Source organism: Eurosta solidaginis, chromosome 2, assembly GCF_040869045.1.
Source record: "Eurosta solidaginis isolate ZX-2024a chromosome 2, ASM4086904v1, whole genome shotgun sequence".
NCBI classification, from domain to species: Eukaryota; Metazoa; Arthropoda; class Insecta; order Diptera; family Tephritidae; genus Eurosta; species Eurosta solidaginis.
The window spans coordinates 9239076-9257426 of NC_090320.1; the positions used below are offsets into that span (position 1 = coordinate 9239076).

General features: G+C 35.8%; 2 protein-coding genes and 1 long non-coding RNA gene across 5 annotated transcripts in view; 2 read left to right on the forward strand and 1 right to left on the reverse strand.

Moving 5' to 3' along the window:
- LOC137239250 (uncharacterized) overlaps positions 1 to 18351 on the forward strand; it is a 443310-nt gene that overhangs the window by 113930 nt on the left and 311029 nt on the right. The window lies entirely within an intron of this gene.
- The window catches only part of LOC137239247 (putative uncharacterized protein DDB_G0293878), a 147929-nt gene that overhangs the window by 11654 nt on the left and 117924 nt on the right, over positions 1 to 18351 (reverse strand). For both annotated transcript variants that reach the window (XM_067764319.1, XM_067764318.1), the window contains 2 exons: positions 17344 to 17450; positions 15347 to 15443 (listed from right to left, as the gene is read on the reverse strand). In XM_067764319.1, the coding sequence (XP_067620420.1) occupies positions 15347 to 15443; positions 17344 to 17450 (204 nt within the window). The remainder of the gene's footprint in view (positions 1 to 15346; positions 15444 to 17343; positions 17451 to 18351) is intronic.
- Positions 9148 to 13039, forward strand: LOC137241965 (snaclec coagulation factor IX/factor X-binding protein subunit A-like). Of its 2 annotated transcripts, XM_067769335.1 has the most exons (5): positions 9148 to 9308; positions 9369 to 9473; positions 12385 to 12437; positions 12523 to 12631; positions 12763 to 13039. In XM_067769335.1, exons 1-5 carry the CDS (start codon positions 9230 to 9232, stop codon positions 13011 to 13013), a joined length of 597 nt encoding a protein of 198 aa, XP_067625436.1. In that variant the 5' UTR covers positions 9148 to 9229; the 3' UTR covers positions 13014 to 13039. The 2 variants fall into 2 exon arrangements, with proteins under 2 accessions (XP_067625436.1, XP_067625437.1); XM_067769336.1 differs by lacking the exon at positions 9369 to 9473.

The window sequence follows — 18351 nt, forward strand, 5'->3', positions numbered from 1 at the left end:
AATTTTTTCTATCCAACTTTTTTTTTGGTTTGACTAAAAGGTAACTAGCAAAGTCATTGCAGGATACATGTCATTAGCTGCTGAAGTAGACTTACAATATAAAAGTATTAAGCTATGTAAAGTTTAAAAGTTTTGACATTGCATGAAATATTTGATGATGATGACCCAAAACAGATACATATATCGAACTCTCGGCATAGCAATGTACATATTGAATTGCAGACTTTGAGAAATCCAAAGACACATGATCTAAAGCTTTCATATGTTATAGGAGTCCAATGCCGCTCCTTAGCTTTCGATTAGTTCGATTCGCTTTTAAGCCTTTTTCATTTCGATTCCGAAATTTCTTTGAGAAACTCTTTCTATTTAATGGTATGTATGCAAACTTTGCAATCGATATTCGCAAACGGCTATGGTGTAGCCGTTGATGTAGCGGTGAGAGTGAGCAGCTCGCATTCCGGAGGTAAGTGCTTCAAATCCGGACAGCATAATTATTTGAGCCAGAACTGTGCTACCAACAGGCATACGCTATGCTTATGATTATAGGTAAGGAGGGAATATCTTAGATTTTACTTCGAGACCTTCCGCACATTTATTTCTATTCGCCGACTGTGCGGTTCCAATCATGCGGACTATCTGTTATAGTTAGAATTTTACCACAGTACGGAGAACGCCGAGACGTGTTAAATAAGTCACTGCACGCTAAGCCGCCTTACTTTTTTCCTGTAACGAATTCGTTGAGTCTCCGACGACTCAACCTACATCAGTCTTATTCGGGATGAACCATATTGTATGCAAGTTCAACGCCTGCAGTAGGTAAGATAAAAAGCTCTCCGAAACAAGTTCTTCAAAACAAAAAAGTTCTCCGTTAGGGGTCAATTCGCCGTATAAGTAAATGTGTACCATGGAAAGAATCTCCCAGTTAGAAGATGTATTTCGAAGTCAGTCAATTTGGAAGAGAAGCTCGTATTCTTTAGAGCTTCTCAAAACTGTAAATAAATTAAATTTTCGCTAAGAAGCTTTTTATGGCAGATATATACAAATCATGATATTGAAGTGTTTAACATAATTCCGACTAATATTATCTCAAACAAATTCCGGTCTTGTTATTACGATAAAACAAAATCTGAACGAAAAATTCCTACTAAAAATGAACTTAATTTTGAAAAATTCCTTGAACTTTCATTGAAGATATAAGGATTAGTGAAATCTGCCAAAAAAAAAAAATTAAATAAATGCAAGGTGCGATATACCTCCGAACTTAGGCCGAGCATCCCAGCATCTTTTCTAATTTGCATTTCTTTGCCCGGCAATCAGGGCCGCAGAGAACCGAGCCGGGCCCCCGGGACAGTTCGCGTTTACGGGCCCCCTAAAAATAAACTCAATCCAGTAAAAAAGATAACATAACATACATAAATTTTTCAATTCACAATGTCAGTGTTATTTCATATAAAATAAGATTTACTGAAGCACTTACATAAATGAAATGTTAGATTTCATTGTTTGATTTACTTACATTAACATTTTCTAAATATATACATTTTAAGAGCTTGAATCAGCCAAGGAAAACCTTCCGTGCTTTTTGGTCTGCAAATATGAAAATTCACCGATTCAAAACTAATGGTGCGAGCAAGGCTGGATTCTAACGCCAATGTTCCAAGGCTTGTCAAGCGATTTTGGCTCATAGTAGAACGTAAAAAATGTTTCACGAGAGACAATAGACTAAAAGAACGCTCCCGCTCAGCCACACTGACTGGAAGTGTGCAAAATATTCTTAATGCTATGCAGATGTTCGGAAATAATACTTCCATCTTCAATTCATGAAATTTGTTCAGAAGTTGAAATGGTAGCAGCGAATCACATCCCAAATTTGCTAAGTGGATCGCTTTGAGATGAATGATTTCATCTATTAGATCCGTAGAAATATCGATACCATAAATCGTGCAGAATGCCGCTGCCTTTTCTCTGTGCTCTTCTTCCGTCAGATCCTGATACTTCCACAACAAAATAATTTTAATCGCAATGTCATTTACGGCTTCGAAACGTCTTGTCATGTTACCAATCAAGCAGTCCAAAAGAACGTAAAAAACTTGCTGTTTGAATTGAGTTTCGGAATCACACTCAGGTAATTCGCCAGGTAATTCATTAAACTGGCGCTTTCTTATCTTCTTTCTTTTCTCTGCGAAGGTATTCACAACTCCTAAACTCCCTGCCAGAACCTTACATTCTTGAAGTATGATTGACCATTGATCCCTGAACTTCTTCAACTCACCACTCAGGCTACGTATATTTTCTGTTTCCACGTCCAGTGTGGCATTTCTAGCCTGCAGTACCAGATTCCGATGGTTGATTACCGTCAAAACTTTGAGCCAAATGGAGGCTAAGAGGATACACTTAAATTTCCCCATATATGCTTCAATACCTTTCAAATCCGTTACTGTATCTGAACTCAGATTCAAAAGCTTGATTTCATCAATAGCTTTCAATATTTGGGGAATGTGAGTTGCGAAAGGTTTCACACTATCCACATGAGCAGACCATCGTGTTTGTGACATGCTGTGTAAGGAGCAATTAGTTTTTTCCTTGAGAATTCATCTCTGAGGGCATGTGCTAAAGATATTATAAAATTTCTGCATAATACCGAAAAATGTGATGACTTCTGCACAACATTCAGCAGCTTGCACTCCACATAAATTTAAACTATGACAAGCACAAGGTGCAAATATTGCCATGGAGTTATCTCTCAGGATATGACTCTGCGCTCCTTTGTAATGACCGCTCATGTTACTGCCATTATCCTTGCCCACGGACAATCGACAAAATCTAAGAAGCGTTCTTGGATTTTCCATTTTCCGGAGTCCCTGTCTAATAAAACATAATGGAAATAAAAGCAGTGAATCAGGGGTTGCATCCACTATTACTGTGTAATACTTGACGGACTTTCTCTCGCCTTCTATCTTTCTAATTACTTACCTTGCACAGATTTCTATGAACTCATTTTGTATTCCATCAGACAAATAATGTGCTTGGAGACGATTCTTTTTCGTTTGAGATTCCCTCACCTTCTCCAAATGTTCATGAAATAGGGGGTCAGTTCCAAACTACCAAGAAAGTTTCCATTTTTTGCATTTCCGATCAATGAATTATCCCCTCTAAATGCCAATCCTTTTTCTCCAAGAAATAAAACAACATCAAGAATTCTGCGAAGTATCTCTCTCCAGCGAGCTGCTTAATTTTTAAGGGTTTCTGCTAAGAAAAAATCCACTGAACTTGCATTTCGAATTCTCATTTCATATTGGCGCCACTCTATATAGCAAGTTTTATGATTTTGACTATTTTCATGTTCAGGAATTTTGTCGTATAACCTCTTCCAACATTTTTCTTTAGAATAATCTGAAGACTTTGTCAAAGCTGATCGGGTATTTTCGGAAATTTTGCTGAAAAGCCGGCATGGAAAACAAAAAAAGCGCTTCTTTTGTTGCACTCCAAACGAGCCAATCACGCTTTACTTTTTCCCCGTTTTTATACTAAGCTGAGCAGACCTCACATAGTATATTAACTTTGTTCGCATAACGGTAATCCGTAACGGCATAAACTAATCGAGATAGATATAGACTTCTATATATCAAAATGATCTGGGCGAAAAAATAAATCCATTTAGCCATGTCCGTCCGTCTGTCCGTCCGTCTGTAAACACGATAACTTTAGTAAATTTTGAGGTATCTTGATGAAAATTGGTATGTAGGGCGCTCATCTCAGATCGCTATTTAAAGTGAACGAAATCGGACTACAACCACGATATCGATATCGCTATCATTTAATTCGTCTAGAATACTTTTAATGCCATAAGTCGAACAAAAATTTACCAATCCTTGTGAAAAATCAAACTGATCAATCATTCTTTAGATTACACTGCTTATATATCACTAGTTGTTTTGAAAATTTTTCCCTCAGGGTCTAGTCTTTTCGTGAACAGCATTCCCAAATCGTTGCTTATTTAGTTCTTCTTCTTTTGTGTCTCATATCGCTATGGCTTTATACATTCGGGTAATTTATCTAACGACCTTTAATCTGACTAGGCTCGTAACTAATGTGTTCGCGTACATACTCGATATTATGTAAATCTTTGCTGTATGATTGTGTGTGTAGCTGGTGTTATTTCGCCTGCTAACATCGTTTTTGTTGTTTTCAAGCATTTACTTTCTAGCGACAGAGAATTCGCTAATATTCGGCACAGTAAGAAATTACAAACAAAAAAAATAGAACAAGGCAAATATCTAATTTGATTTTTTCTTTAGAATTTCATTAGGCAAATATCTAATGTGAGATTTTCTTTTCAATTTTAAATGTTTCAAATTTCGGGACTGAAAATTATTTTGATCTGTTTTTTTTTTCATATCTAGGGTAGAGCTATTAGCTACTAAGTTATGAGTATATAGGATGGCCTGCAATTTGGTTTCTGACCTCTCATAAAATTTCTCTATGGCATACAACCTTTTTGGCCTCTAATTCGTATCGTTCCTCAACTCAGCTCTTCGCTAATGTACGTGATATTTAGAAAGTTGTAAGCCAAAAAAAAAGTTTTTCTTTTTCTGCAAACATATTGACACATTTGTGCTTCATTGTACCAACAAACATATTTTAATACATCAAATGTATGTACATATGTATGCACAGTTTGAAGCTAAAAGTTATTATCACGCAAATTACTTCAGTTCGTAATGAAATGACCTTTATGAAAAAAGTTGACTTAGCACCTTGTGGCGATTCGCAAATGTTAACATAGCTAGTAACTAAATAACTAATGAGTGTATACATGTATATATGTATGTGTGTGTGTTAATATCCCTGCCAATAATCGTGCGATTAGTCCCTAAAAATATTGGTCTGCGATTAATCTCTTTTGTCTACATTTGGGCATAATTGAACCCCTTTAGTCCTCTTTGGGTACAGTTGGGATTAGTCTGTTTGAAATCTATGTAGCTCATATTAAGAAATATTAAAAAAAAAAAAACACGGCAACGCAATGAGTAAAAGATTACATGTGATTGAATCGAATTATTTAAGAAAAATTCGGAGCCCTTATCGAACCTAACCTAACACTATGTACAAACAGAAAAATAAATTGAGGCAATTTCGATTTAATTGAGTGGTGTTCATACAACTCAATTTATCTTACACAATAGTAATTTGATAGCAGATTGGCTCATCTCTACAGCAACAACATAACTTTGTTCAGACTGTCAAAATGTGCGTGTTGGTATTAGGCGACTGGAATGGAATGAAAACATAAAACTTTGAAATTTTTGTGTGTTGTAAGGAAATGTGTTCAATGCTTTGGTTTCATTTTCAGTTTGCCATCTTCTTTTGACAATCCCTACTCCAGTGAAATGAAAAAAATAAAATCAGCTGATGAGATGATCCAACCATATAGTTGAGCCATGCATAACTGACGTTTAAATCTACTCAATAAACACACTTTACAAGGTTGCATTTGCGGGTTGAAACAAATTATTGCGCAATTTTTTTTCAATTGGCAATTTATTATTACAATTTTTTATACGATAAATTGCGTAATAAATTGCCCAAATGGTATAAATTGCCAATTTGGTGTGTGTTTGTAGATAGTATAAATTACTAGGACTTAACATCTACGCCGGAGTTAGGATAACATTTTCGGAGAATATTTTTTATTCCGTTTTGAAAAGCGAGCGAACAGCTTACATCAAATAGATTTGGTGGCTTGGCAAACCCTTCCATTGTGTTTCTACCATAAAAGTTTCTTTTCAAAAAAGTCGTCTGCCTTAGCAATTGCTTATTTCAATATAAACCGGAAATGAAACTAAAACAACCCGATTCGAACCCGCGATCTAAAACAATTTCAATTATTATTTTATTTTAAGATGGATTACATCAGTGAGTAACATTCTACTAGTATTGGGGTTGAAAATGCGACTGGGCCCTATTCGAGTCCTTATTGAAACGAAAAGGGACTAGTCTGCATATGTTCTCATATGGGTACAAGGGGGATTGGCCTATAGAACCTTTTCGGTTTAAATGGGTACAATTAGAACATGCTGCAACAAAAGGAAACAGTTCAACTCATATAAAGAGATCAACACTGGCATTGGTCGCATACGCCTTTGCGAATCATCCCGGATTCAGCCTAGACTAATCGCTTTTTTTGCATGGATGTATTTATCTATGTGCCGAAATATGTTTGTTTGTATATTTATTTTTGAAAAAACAACCGCAAAAAGTTTTTCGGAAAGTTTTTGTAATTTAACCGTAATTATGGTCAACATTTTTCCACACATTTTCCGCTCCCTTTGCTTTGGTTCTCTCTTCTCTTTCTAGCACGCGTAGTAACCAAATTATTATTGAGAATCGTTAGCAAAATTTGTGAGCTAATTTCTGCATAATTAGTTGGTATATATTTCAGTCATGCCTACGCAACTTTATTACTAATACTTAATGCACCACAGTCTAATGTCTTCTAAAGCCCAACCCTAATTGCATCATTGCTGATATTGAACTTTTCAAGCGTAGGCTATTAAATAGTTACAAAGTGAAGAGGGTATAAAAGTGACATTTTTGTGAGCAAAGTGAAATATGTATGTTTATGCGAATTTATAAAATCTATTCTTTTCTTTTCTTCAAATAAGATGCAAATTTACGCTGATATTAAATCACTTCCAAACAAAAGCTTGAAATCAAATAAAAAAGTGATATGAATATTGGACATTTTTACTTTCAACATTTTTCTCAATTCTTTAGATGTAAATGAAGTATGCTAACTAATTATATAATGACGAATGTTTTCTGTATATTCCCCGCTGGAAATCGAAACAGAAAGTATGGTAGTTACGGTAGTAATCCGATTTCCGTTAATGGCTTTGCTCGGATTGTTGTGCATACACTTAAAGAAAAAACCATTCTAAACGAACGAGTGCTGTTTGGCGCGACTCTAGCAATACCGGGATGTGAGCCGCACTTCGGACCAGTCACGTAAAAACAATCCCCATTTGAAATTTGTAACAAGCTTTGAAGGTAATCACCTTCTGTGATGGCAACCACATTTTAAGGCCTATACGTTGGGAGCATGAATCTGAAATGCGCAATCTCCTTTGAAAGAAAGTATCGCTTCCCGGCGCAAAACGTAGCTTGTTGTTGGGTGTTGTGTTGTAAACGAGCGTCTCACCACCACGCCTTTTATAGTAAACTAGAAAATGTAAGTGATGGCTGTCCGTCATAACAAAAAAACAGTGATTTGACGCGTCAACGCCATTATGGACAAGAAAGGAGTCTTTGGCCTTAGAGTACAGTTCTCGAGAAAATAAAACTAGCCGATGTAACTTCTTCAGTGGATTGAGATTGATTGACTACATCGCTGCTCAAAACTACTTAGCTGTGCCTCCAAATCAAATATCGTAAAACCAAGTTGATCACGACGTTTTCGATGGCAGTAACGCCATTATCCTGGCTGTGTGTAATCTACTGTTTCCAAATGTATGCTCGGATTTTAATACTGTGGAATCATCAAGTACGGTGAGATATGTTTTGTCGTTCCGAAAATAAAAAAAAAACACTGTGCACACGGCGATAGCGCATTCTAGCGTAGGAACGTGCGACGTAGTGGCATTATTGTGACGCGAAGTGGTGAGAACTACGGAAGAAAGAAATGTTAAGCCGAACGGAGAAAACAGAAAATTCGGCTGATGGTAGAAGAAGACCGCAGAAAATTACTGCAGAACTGGCACTGACGATTTGGCTGTAGTGCTAGGCGTGCTTAAGTTATATATGGCAGAAACACTTTTCCTCATTTTTAGATAGCAGTGGAGATGACGAACCCAATATCCGAAACCGTTACCATGAAACACATGTTCCGACAGCCTGGAACCGATAACAAGGAAGTATCAGTTGCTACCGTTGACAAAGTGCTCACACAACTCGATTACACGCCAATAATTCGTCAATAGCAAATCAATGTCTTTTCGAAAACAGTCCTTAAACAAACCGAAAATACTTCGATAACTCGTCGATAACAATAACAAATCGACAACAAGCCTTTAACTCGGCGAAGGCAACTCGATTACAAACAGATAATGGTTGTTATCGATAACTCACCGATGACAATTAGATAACATACGTTGAAAACCGTTAATTTTTCAATAACAAAACAAAAACGGAGCAATAATAATAACGTCCCCCCTAGAGTGTGTCAAAATAATTTCGAAAAGTCGCGAAACAGACCTTATATAACCTCGCGAATATGGGCACTGATCTCGAGGTAGTATCAACATTAATACGACTAAGTCTGAAACTGGTTACCGAATATACCATTACAAAATGTAGCTATATTTCAAAAGTGAGTAATTTTTCAGAGAATAAACCCAATTGATTCCTCAAATGTTTAGACATAATTTTGAAAAGATGAAGAACATCCCGAAGACTACTCATAAATAACGCAAAATATCATTTGAAAAAGTAGTCAAGAAATATTCAAAAACTTATGAGGCATTAGTTTTCTGCTTAGTCAGAAATTTTCCAGCAATTTAATGCTAAAACTAGACTAAGCAATTTCAAAAATAAAACTCCGAAATTTTATACCAACTAATTTGTTGCCCTAACTGCCTGAACAAGGAAGGTACAAAACGCCATCGAAACGAACAATTCAAGTACAATTCAAGTTTTGTATTGTTTTCTACGATGTACAGAACAATTAAAATTGAATTTCGTGCAAAACCATGTACAGAACAAGGGTGATATCTTACTGACAGTGTGTTCAGTGTGGCGCCAAACTCACACTTGTGCAGTGTATCGGAGCATCCAGCCAGCTATCATCAGCGAGTGATAAAAAGAGACGCAGAATGAGACAAAGATAGTAATAAGCAGGTAGAAGTATCTGTTTATTATTTTCATGAATTTCCTTTAGATATTACACTTGCCTCACCAACCGAAAACAGAATCGAAGCTATGTTATGTTCTCTATACGGTAGCTAAGTTTGGTTTACGCCTCAAGAAATATTAAAAAAAGTTTGTCACGATTAATTAAGTGGAAAATTACAATTTCTTGCAAATTTTATATGCTTTACTGCATTTAAAATAATTGTGATAATATTTCTTAATAAAATGTTCAACTTTCAATAAAATAATATCAGTTCTCATAAAATATTCACTTTATGCAGTTGTAAAGAATTTAAAAAAAAAAAAACGGATAAATTGAAAAATGTACACAGTTGTGTTAACATTAACTTTGGCAATGTGTTTTGCAAACATAGCGGCACAAGGCACTGCACAAGGCAAAGGTGACAAAAGTTAATTAAAATTATTATGAAAAAAAAAAAAAATTATAATCTTCACAACAGCACAGGTAGAAACTTTGTGGCTGGATCCCTCCGATTATTCTGAAGAGAAACTTCCTTTGGCTAATGAAGTACCAGAGAATATCTCCCGTGATCGGACAGAAGCACGTAACTATTTTTTTTTTAATTGTGGGAAATTAAGGATTTGCGCAGCAGTCCAAATATCTCACGAATATTAACTTATTCTAAAGACCTTTATAGTTTTGGATAACACACGTCAGACAAGTTTTATGAGTTTAGCATTCCATATAAAATACTTTTTTATGTCACAACAAAACTGCCATGGTAGAACAGAAACACTCAAATCAGACATACGCGCTTTTAACTTGCTATAGATTTTCGAAATCCCGGGGGAATAGGCACTTTAATGTGTTTTTTTTTTAGAAACGGATGCACGACAAAAGCCAGCAACATTAAAATAATGCCAATTATGCTTTTAGCCAAAAAATTATCACAGATCAACTCTGTTATAATCTTAAAAGCTCCTTCAAAAGTTTCGTTATCTATGCACCAATCGGCTTTGAAACTTCGGCGTTGAAAAAATAGCTAAAGTTACGTGCTTTTGTTGAAGCACAAACAATTTATATGTATGAAAAAAATGTTGTGTTATAATTTCATAGATGTTACTTCCATGTTGTTTGCTTTTGTTGTGATATAAAAAATTATTTGACATGAAATGCTAAAATTGAGTCAATGATCGGGCGCGAACCGTAGTTTTCTAGTAATTACTCCAAAAAAAAAGAGCAAAAATGTCATCCCCTGTTTTATAAAAACTTTAGAGCTTAGGCGATCCCAAAGTATAAAAGCCTTACAAAAACTTTTTATTTGTGAGAGATTTCGACTGCCGCGGAAATCCTTAATGTCCCATAATTTTCAAAGAAAAAAAAAAATATTTTGTTCTTTTGTTCTATCACGGAGAAAAGGTAGCGACTTGACTGTTACTTCTTTGAAATTATAACACAACATTTTTTCCATACCTTTTATTTTTTTGTACTTCAACAAAACACTTAACTGTACATATCTGAACAAGATGAATTTAGATTCCATGGCTGATAAAGCCAAGAAAATTTTGAGACGAACTTCTAAGGGTATTTGAGAATTGCTGTGTTAGTTTTTTAGCCAAAAGTGAATTCAGCTCGTGAGACACAAACGTTATTTGCTTATGCCTTGTGAGTTTATATTATTTAAAATCTAACGTAATTTGTGACTGTGATTACTTAGTAGGTTTTTTAACGGTGATAGTGACTTAACAGTAGTAGAAAAGGAGTTTAATCTATATCGCAGCTCATAGTCCCGCTTACTTATAATCGCAATCACAGCTCCCGTCGTAGATGAAAAATTGGTAGCGACGCTATGAATCAGTGATTGTTGATGCGACCTATAAGCTAGATGTCGCAGTAAGCTGCTACTTAGTTCCAGCACAATTACAGATCGGCTTATATTAGCGCATATTTTTTTCCATGGCGAGAGCTGTGATTTCGTCTGTGATTGCCATAAATTGTAAGCGGAATTGAGTCAATCAGTTCTGTCAAGCTGTTCCTGCGAATCACTGTGATTTCAGAGTAGGAGAGTAGACGTGGCTAAAACGCAGGTACGCGCATATTTGCAGAGCTGTGACATTGACCTTGTGATCAAGTCAAAAAGCCAATTTACTTTGAAAAAATATGAGCTGTAGGCTGTAAGGTGCCCGCTATCTTGCCGTTTCTAGGGCTTTCTGCCTGTTCAGTACCAATTTATCTAAACGGTGTTATAAAACTGTGTGGTTTACGGGGCCATGACGAGAAAAAACTTACCTCAAAAGATATCCAAAAACTTAAATATATTTGATACTAGTGAAATGACTAGGTTTCAGGCGTGGGAAATCACACAACTCTAGACAGCACCTTTAGGTTAGTAAATAATGTCAGAACTTCGTTAAAGTAATTGTCCCCATCGCTTTTTGTAACGGTAAAGAAACTGCCTGCAGGTTTCGGAGGTGTTATCGATCGACGGTCCTTTGCCGATTATAAGAACTAGAACCTAGCCCGACCATCACGGGAACGTCTTGAATCTTCTAGTTCATTGCACCACTTTTTTTGTGAGGAGCTTGAGGCCGCCTTCTAAATATGTATATGATACGTTAATATTTGTAATAGGATTCGCCTAGTCTCGAGATGGGCACTCATCGGAAAGTGAACGAAAGCAAGATAACTAAGGAAGGGATGGCAATGCTAATCGATGGCTGTACGCTACCGACTACGAATTCATCTCCGTAAGCATTATGAGATAATACGACACCTGAGAACACAGCCTTATGAACTAAAAGAACACACAACAGGTCCTCATGATATCCTGATATCCACAAACAGGCGTCGGACCTCCAAGCCAGGAATTTTCTTGAAGAAAAATACCCATAATTCGCAGAAGAGGAACGCGCTCTCGGTAAGGAGGCGCGCTCGATTTCGATCTGGGTACTGTAACAACACCGACATACATAATGTATGTCCTGCTTTTAATGTGTCCCCACATGACACCAACCATCTCTTTAATTGTCATGTGGAACCCACGCCTCTAACAACCCTCTCACTCTGGTCCACCCCTGTTAAATCTGTAGTTTTTCTTGGACTCCCGTTAGAGGATATTGATGACAATTTGTGATCAGTAGCGCCTATTGGATGGGGCGAAGCACTGCTACAATAACGAAACAACAACAATACTAAAACTAAATAAAAATAGGTACAAAGCAGATGCAAAGAGAAATAAAAACGGCAAAAAGCTAGGTAGAAAAAGAAAAGGGGTAACAACACCGACAGAAGATAACGAATAAAAGCAAAAGAAAAATCCACAAAAGCAATAATATTAACTAAATAGAGCTTTGTCAAAGTTTCTATGCAGGAAAACTTAAGTTCGGACATATCGATGGCACTCAGTGATTGAAATTTTAAAACTTCTTATAGGAACTCTTTCATAGAGATGATATTTATCAAAGTTATCACAAATACATACAAGTATAATTCGTTTATTTTTTTTTATATTTAAGAGGGATTTGAGTTTAAAACTAAAGATGGATTGTACAAGGTGGTGAATGAAGCGGTAAATATAGCTAAATGAATTTGAATATGCTTTTTAAATTTAGATACAACAGATTATTAAAAAAAATGTGTCAACCCTTTTTCAGAAAAATTGGAATGATGCCTTGGAGGATTGTAAAGCCAATGGTATGAGTTTGGTTAGTCTACAAGATCAAGCAAAAATGATAAGAATACACTTTCCTTTGTTTAAACATAGTAAGTCAATTGATTGAATCAATTTGATTTATGTATATTCACATCTAACTACATCATGTGGTTATGGTGTTGTTTAGGTCGTCTTTTCACGTTTTACCTTATCCTCAACTCATAAAATATTAAAATTTCAGATTATCTTCGTAGTGCATCGCTTCAACCTGATGCTAAATTCTTTTATTGGATCGGTGGTAACAATCTTAAGGACCCAAATAGCTTTGTATGGGCCGGTACTGGCAAAAGAATTACCTATTTTCATTGGCAGCACGTCAACGAGGAACAACCTGGCAATTGTATTGTAAGCGGCTTACACGCTTTTAGTCGTTGGTCGAATGCAACATGTGAAAGTGAATATTTTTACATTTGCGAGAAGCGCAAAAAATAAACATGACATGTATTTTTTACAGTGTACTTATATTTTCAATTTTTGAACTGACGTCAAGTTAGATTCTTAGAAAAATCAGGCTTAAAACAAAATTCATTATAGATTTCGGTGTTTTGAAGTTACTACTTTGCACGATTTACTTTCGAAGATATTTATGTCGAGCTTCTCTTTCTCTTAATTTTCCTTGCAAATTGGCGAAACAGAATCTTCATGTTTTCTGCCGAATTCCGTATTTTCACTGATAAGCTTTTCATGGTAGAAATATATTCAGAGTGTTTGTAAAAATTAATTTTGAAAACTCTGTTTAAAATAAAACCATTTTTCCAAATCTTCGATGTTGCTTTGTACGGGACTTGAACCGAGGACCTTCATTGTCGTAGGCGTAACACGCTACCACCACTACTAAATGACGCACATTTTAGTGGAATAACTCGGTAACTACATAGTTCACAGTTCTCCAACTTATATTTTGAAAATTTTTACCTAAACATTTTCTCAGCGGAAGTGCTATAAAGACGACGTAGCAAAAAGGTCGCGAGTTAGGCATATTCCAAGCGGTCGGATTGGAAAGGCTCCAAGAAGGCTCCAGCAGAGTTGATCTACATGAATAGCATGCCATATAAATTTCAACCAGCTGCCTGTATTGCGATCACAGCAACAATTATATGGTATCCTAGAGGCTCTGCATGGAAGTGTCATCAAGAAAATGTTGTTTAGGGGTTCTTTTTACTGCGAGCAATTGAACTTTTAACCCCTTCTACATCGAAACAAAAGCCTACCACAACGGTATGACAGCTCTTTAGAAAATTTATATGAATATATTTATTTTATACCTCGAGCTAGATCGAGGAATCGCCATTTCACCTTTTATGGAAACTTCCAAAATGAACTTAGAGGCGAGGTAGAAAAGTTTTTTTTTAGCACTTCCGATCACTTCCATACCTCTGTAGATCACGAATTCAAATATCGTAATTCAATTCCATGTCTTAGCTATAGTCAGGATTGCAGTACGTTATTGGCTATAGGCGGGGCTGATAACGAGACAGCCGTACGTTTTGATAACCAGCCGATTTTTGGGGTTCTTTGAACTACAACGGGTTGTATAGAAGTGATACTTTCAAGTAGAATAACTATCTCAAAAAAAAAAAAAAACGTTTTGAATTGAGATGACCTCACATGTAACTCCAAAACATGTTTTTGAACTTTTGTATTTGAATATCTCAAAAACTTTAAATGCCGGGACTGCCACGCATTCGGGTTCACCACATCAAAACTTTTGAGAAAGTATAGTCCTGCTTCTGGTTATAAAATTTATTTTTATATTTGTCGGCATTTTTTGCAATTTTTGACCCAAACATCTCGAAAGACTTAACCAATTTGTTATGTTTAGGCTGGCTTTGAGTTAACCAATTTGAATAATTTGACCTCATATTTAGATTCTGTGCAATAAAAACCTTTAGAAGGTTGAACTGGCCGGTCAATAAAGACCTCAGACCTCTTTGAACTGCAACGGTTTGTATATTTTGGCAACCCCCAGCAAATTACTGTTACCTTTAGCGAAGTGTTTCCGCACGGAAAAGCTTTGAGCGCTGTGCGGCTGACAGACTTTGGGTCTAAAGTTTAGATTGTACTATGTCTTTGCCTCTCTCGCGCTGGAGTATTTTTTTCTTACAGAGAGGAGTCATAAAGTGTGGTCTCTTTGACATAAATTTTCGAGAATTGTCCCAACAATGCTGATGTGGCAAAATCTGTTGGTACTCAAGAGGCGATCTACATGCAATCTTTGCTAAGGAGTTAGAACTTTCCTGGACCTTAACAAACAGGTACATCGGTAGTAGGTGGATGTGTAGGGCAGGGTACCACATATTAGCAAAGCGGCCATGGTCATATCGCATTTGTGCTGTTATTATTTTATTCCCACACTTCTGGACAACACTATGGACACAGTTAGTCTATGCCCTCACTGATCGGCCAATTCAGCCTGCTGTGCTGGGCACCATGCCTCAGAGCAGGATGGGCCTTACAGCAGCGTTTGCATTAAATGCTCTAAGCCACACATTCTACTCACGACTGTTATAGAGGTTAAAGGGCAGCTCTAGTATTTCTAAATCTCTCCATCACATTCTGCTGCAGTTAAGTTTACTCGCTGAATTAAAGACGATGTGTTATAGGGGAGGACAATTTTTACGTTCATATAAAGTCCTACACTCGGTTGAAGTCTAACAATGTAAGTATGTATGTTTGTAATCATCCTGATTTAACTTTTTTTTTAAGTTTTTCGATAAGCACGTACAAAAGATATGAAAATATCAAAAATATAAATCAAAACTTACCTTAAATATAAATTGTCCCATATCAGAGGCGCGCTCATTAGCCGAACCGGATGCTCGTTTGAAACAATGCAGATAATCGCGTGTAAGCACAAAGTACCTAAAAGAAAGGCGAGATAATTAAAATGGAATTGTGCGTAATCAACAAAAGAAATTTTGTTAAGAAAAAAATAATAATAACAAAAGCAAATCGACAGACAAAATTATTTGGAAAAAAAATTTATCACATAAGCATCTGAGCAGCGTGAAATTCTTGCACGCTATTAGCGCATAAAAATATTAACAAGGATTTGGTTTCATATAACATTATTTATTTTTTTGTTTTTTTTTTCAACAGAAATATCATCTCTTGTTTTTCAAGTGTATGCGCCTTCCACTGAATGCATCAAAAATTTGATTGCACTTATAACGTTTGAGCAGCAGCGACCACCAATTGATATCCCAATTAAATTGTCATTTTATTCTGCCTTCCACTGCATCGTGTCCACCTTTTTCACAATTTTACAGTCAACAATTAGGGCAGATTTTCAGAGCGCAACAAAAAATTAATTTCATTAGTTGACAATTCATGCTGCATGCGGCTTTATCTCACGTACCAAATATTTTTTGTCCTTTTTACTTTTCTCTTTTTATACCTTTCATGAACATGAAATTGTATATTAACTTTGGTCCGATGTTTGTAACGTTGAGAAATATAGAAGATAGACTGACCATTAAGTATACCGAATTGATCAGGGCGAAGAACTGAGTTGATATAGCCATGTCCGTCTGTCCGCCCGTCCCTCTGTCTGTTTGAACGCAAACTAGTCCCTTAAATTTTGAGATATCTCAATGAAATTTGGCACAAGGATGTATTTTTGTATTATATTAAACATTTGTCAGATCCGGTAGGATCGGACCACTATAACATATATCTCCCATACAACCGATCGTTCAGATAAGACGATTTTGGTCATTCCTGCCGCAATTTAGAAAGTATAAACGTGAAACTCGGTGATGTATATTCTAATATATCATAGAAGATATCCTGAAAAAATCACTTTGATCGGAGCTATACATAGTTATATCCCATACAACCGATCTTTCAGATAGAAAGATTTTTGGCCATTTCTTCCTTAATTTAGAAAGTATAAACGTGAAACTCGGTGATATATATTCTAATATATCATAGAAGATATCCTGAAAAAATCACTTTGATCGGAGCTATATATAGTTATATCCCATACAACCGATCGTTCAGATAGAAAGATTTTTGGCCATTTCTTCCTTAATATAGAAAGTATAAATGTGAAACTCGGTGATATATATTCTAATATACCATAGAAGATATCCTGAAAAAATCACTTTGATCGGAGCTATATACAGTTATATCCCATACAACCGATCGTTCAGATAGAAAGATTTTTGCCGTTTCTTCCTTAATTTAGAAAGTATAAACGTGAAACTCGGTGATATATATTCTAATATATCATAGAAGATTTTCTGAAAAAATCACTTTTGATCGGAGCTATGTATAATATATATCCCATACAACCGATCGTTCAGATAGAAAGATTTTTGGCCATTTCTCCCTTAGTTTTCAATATAAAACGTGAAACTTGGTGATATATATTCTAATATATCACAGAAGATTTCCTGTAAAAATTATTTCGATCGGAGCTATATATAATATATATCCCATACAACCGATCGTTCAGATAAAGGGGTTTTTTTGCCATTCTTTATTTTATATTTATCTTAAAAATCGTTTAGGTATGTACATATGTATCTTATACATCCGATTATTTGGAGACTACGAACGGGATAAGATTATTGTTCAGCCCCATTCATGAAAGGTATGAAGTCTTCGGCACAGCCGAAGACAGTCCCATCCTTGCTTGTTTTTTTACTTGTTATATCAATTTTCACTCGCTGTTGCTGCCAGTTGTTTTTAATGCAATTGGTCAGCTTTTACTTTTATCTGGTTTTTATTGTACATATTTTTTCACTTTTTCACTTACCTTTCCTTCCAGCGTGAAAAAAGCCGGTCACGTTGCTGCCAAAGCAGTCCACGTTTAATTGGACCTGTCATTGAGGCGACTGGTATGCGACCGGCTAGCAGTGATTGCTGTAATGAAATAAAAAAAATTGAAATATTTTAGTAGGGGGCTTAATGCTTTGTTATAAACAAAATAGAGTCATACATGTTTTTTAAATGTTTGTAATTACTTCAATTGAATTTCAGTCAAACATTTGCAGTTTTCGAGAATGGTTAAAATGTGCTATTCGATGAATTTAATTTAAGCAAAATAATAAAAATATTTTGTTTGCATTTATTATGATAGCGGTGATTTTGCTTATCAAATCGATATACATATGTATGTATAACTGAACGGTTCGCAATAAAAACGGCTTTCATATTAAGAGTGAATAAAAGCAAATCACATTAGTTTCGAACTAGCGTACTAAACCCTCATTTAGAAACAGTACTAGTTCTAAATTTTTCCCCACGCAGTGCTTTCATCTCACACTTTTAACATTGCAATGTCCTACGATATGAAAATGTTTCCACTTTACATGCCTTTTGAATTTCAGTAAACAGTCATTTTTAACTGGTTCAGTCGTGGGTGGTGCTGAAATAGTCGCTGCCTATGTTTAATTAATTCAAATTCATATAGCTAAGACTTAAGCGTTGTTGCTACAAATGTAGCTACCAACTGTCCCGCTCTGCATGCGATTAGCACCAGTTCGGAGGTAGTCATTAAACCCGTAGGGCCAAACTGGTTCCTTGCATGACTGCCTTCTATTTTTGTTGTAGGGTTATAAAAGCGCAGTAAAGGAGGAGAAAGGGACTTATCGCCTTTTCCATTACAATGAGGATACACTGATTCATATAATAATACAGTGAATCATAAATTTTTCTATAAGAACAAGACATACCAGAACATTCAATTAAAGGTGGACATATCATGTTATTAAGTGGGAAAGGGCGTGATTAACATCATAACATCACATCATAATATGGAGCT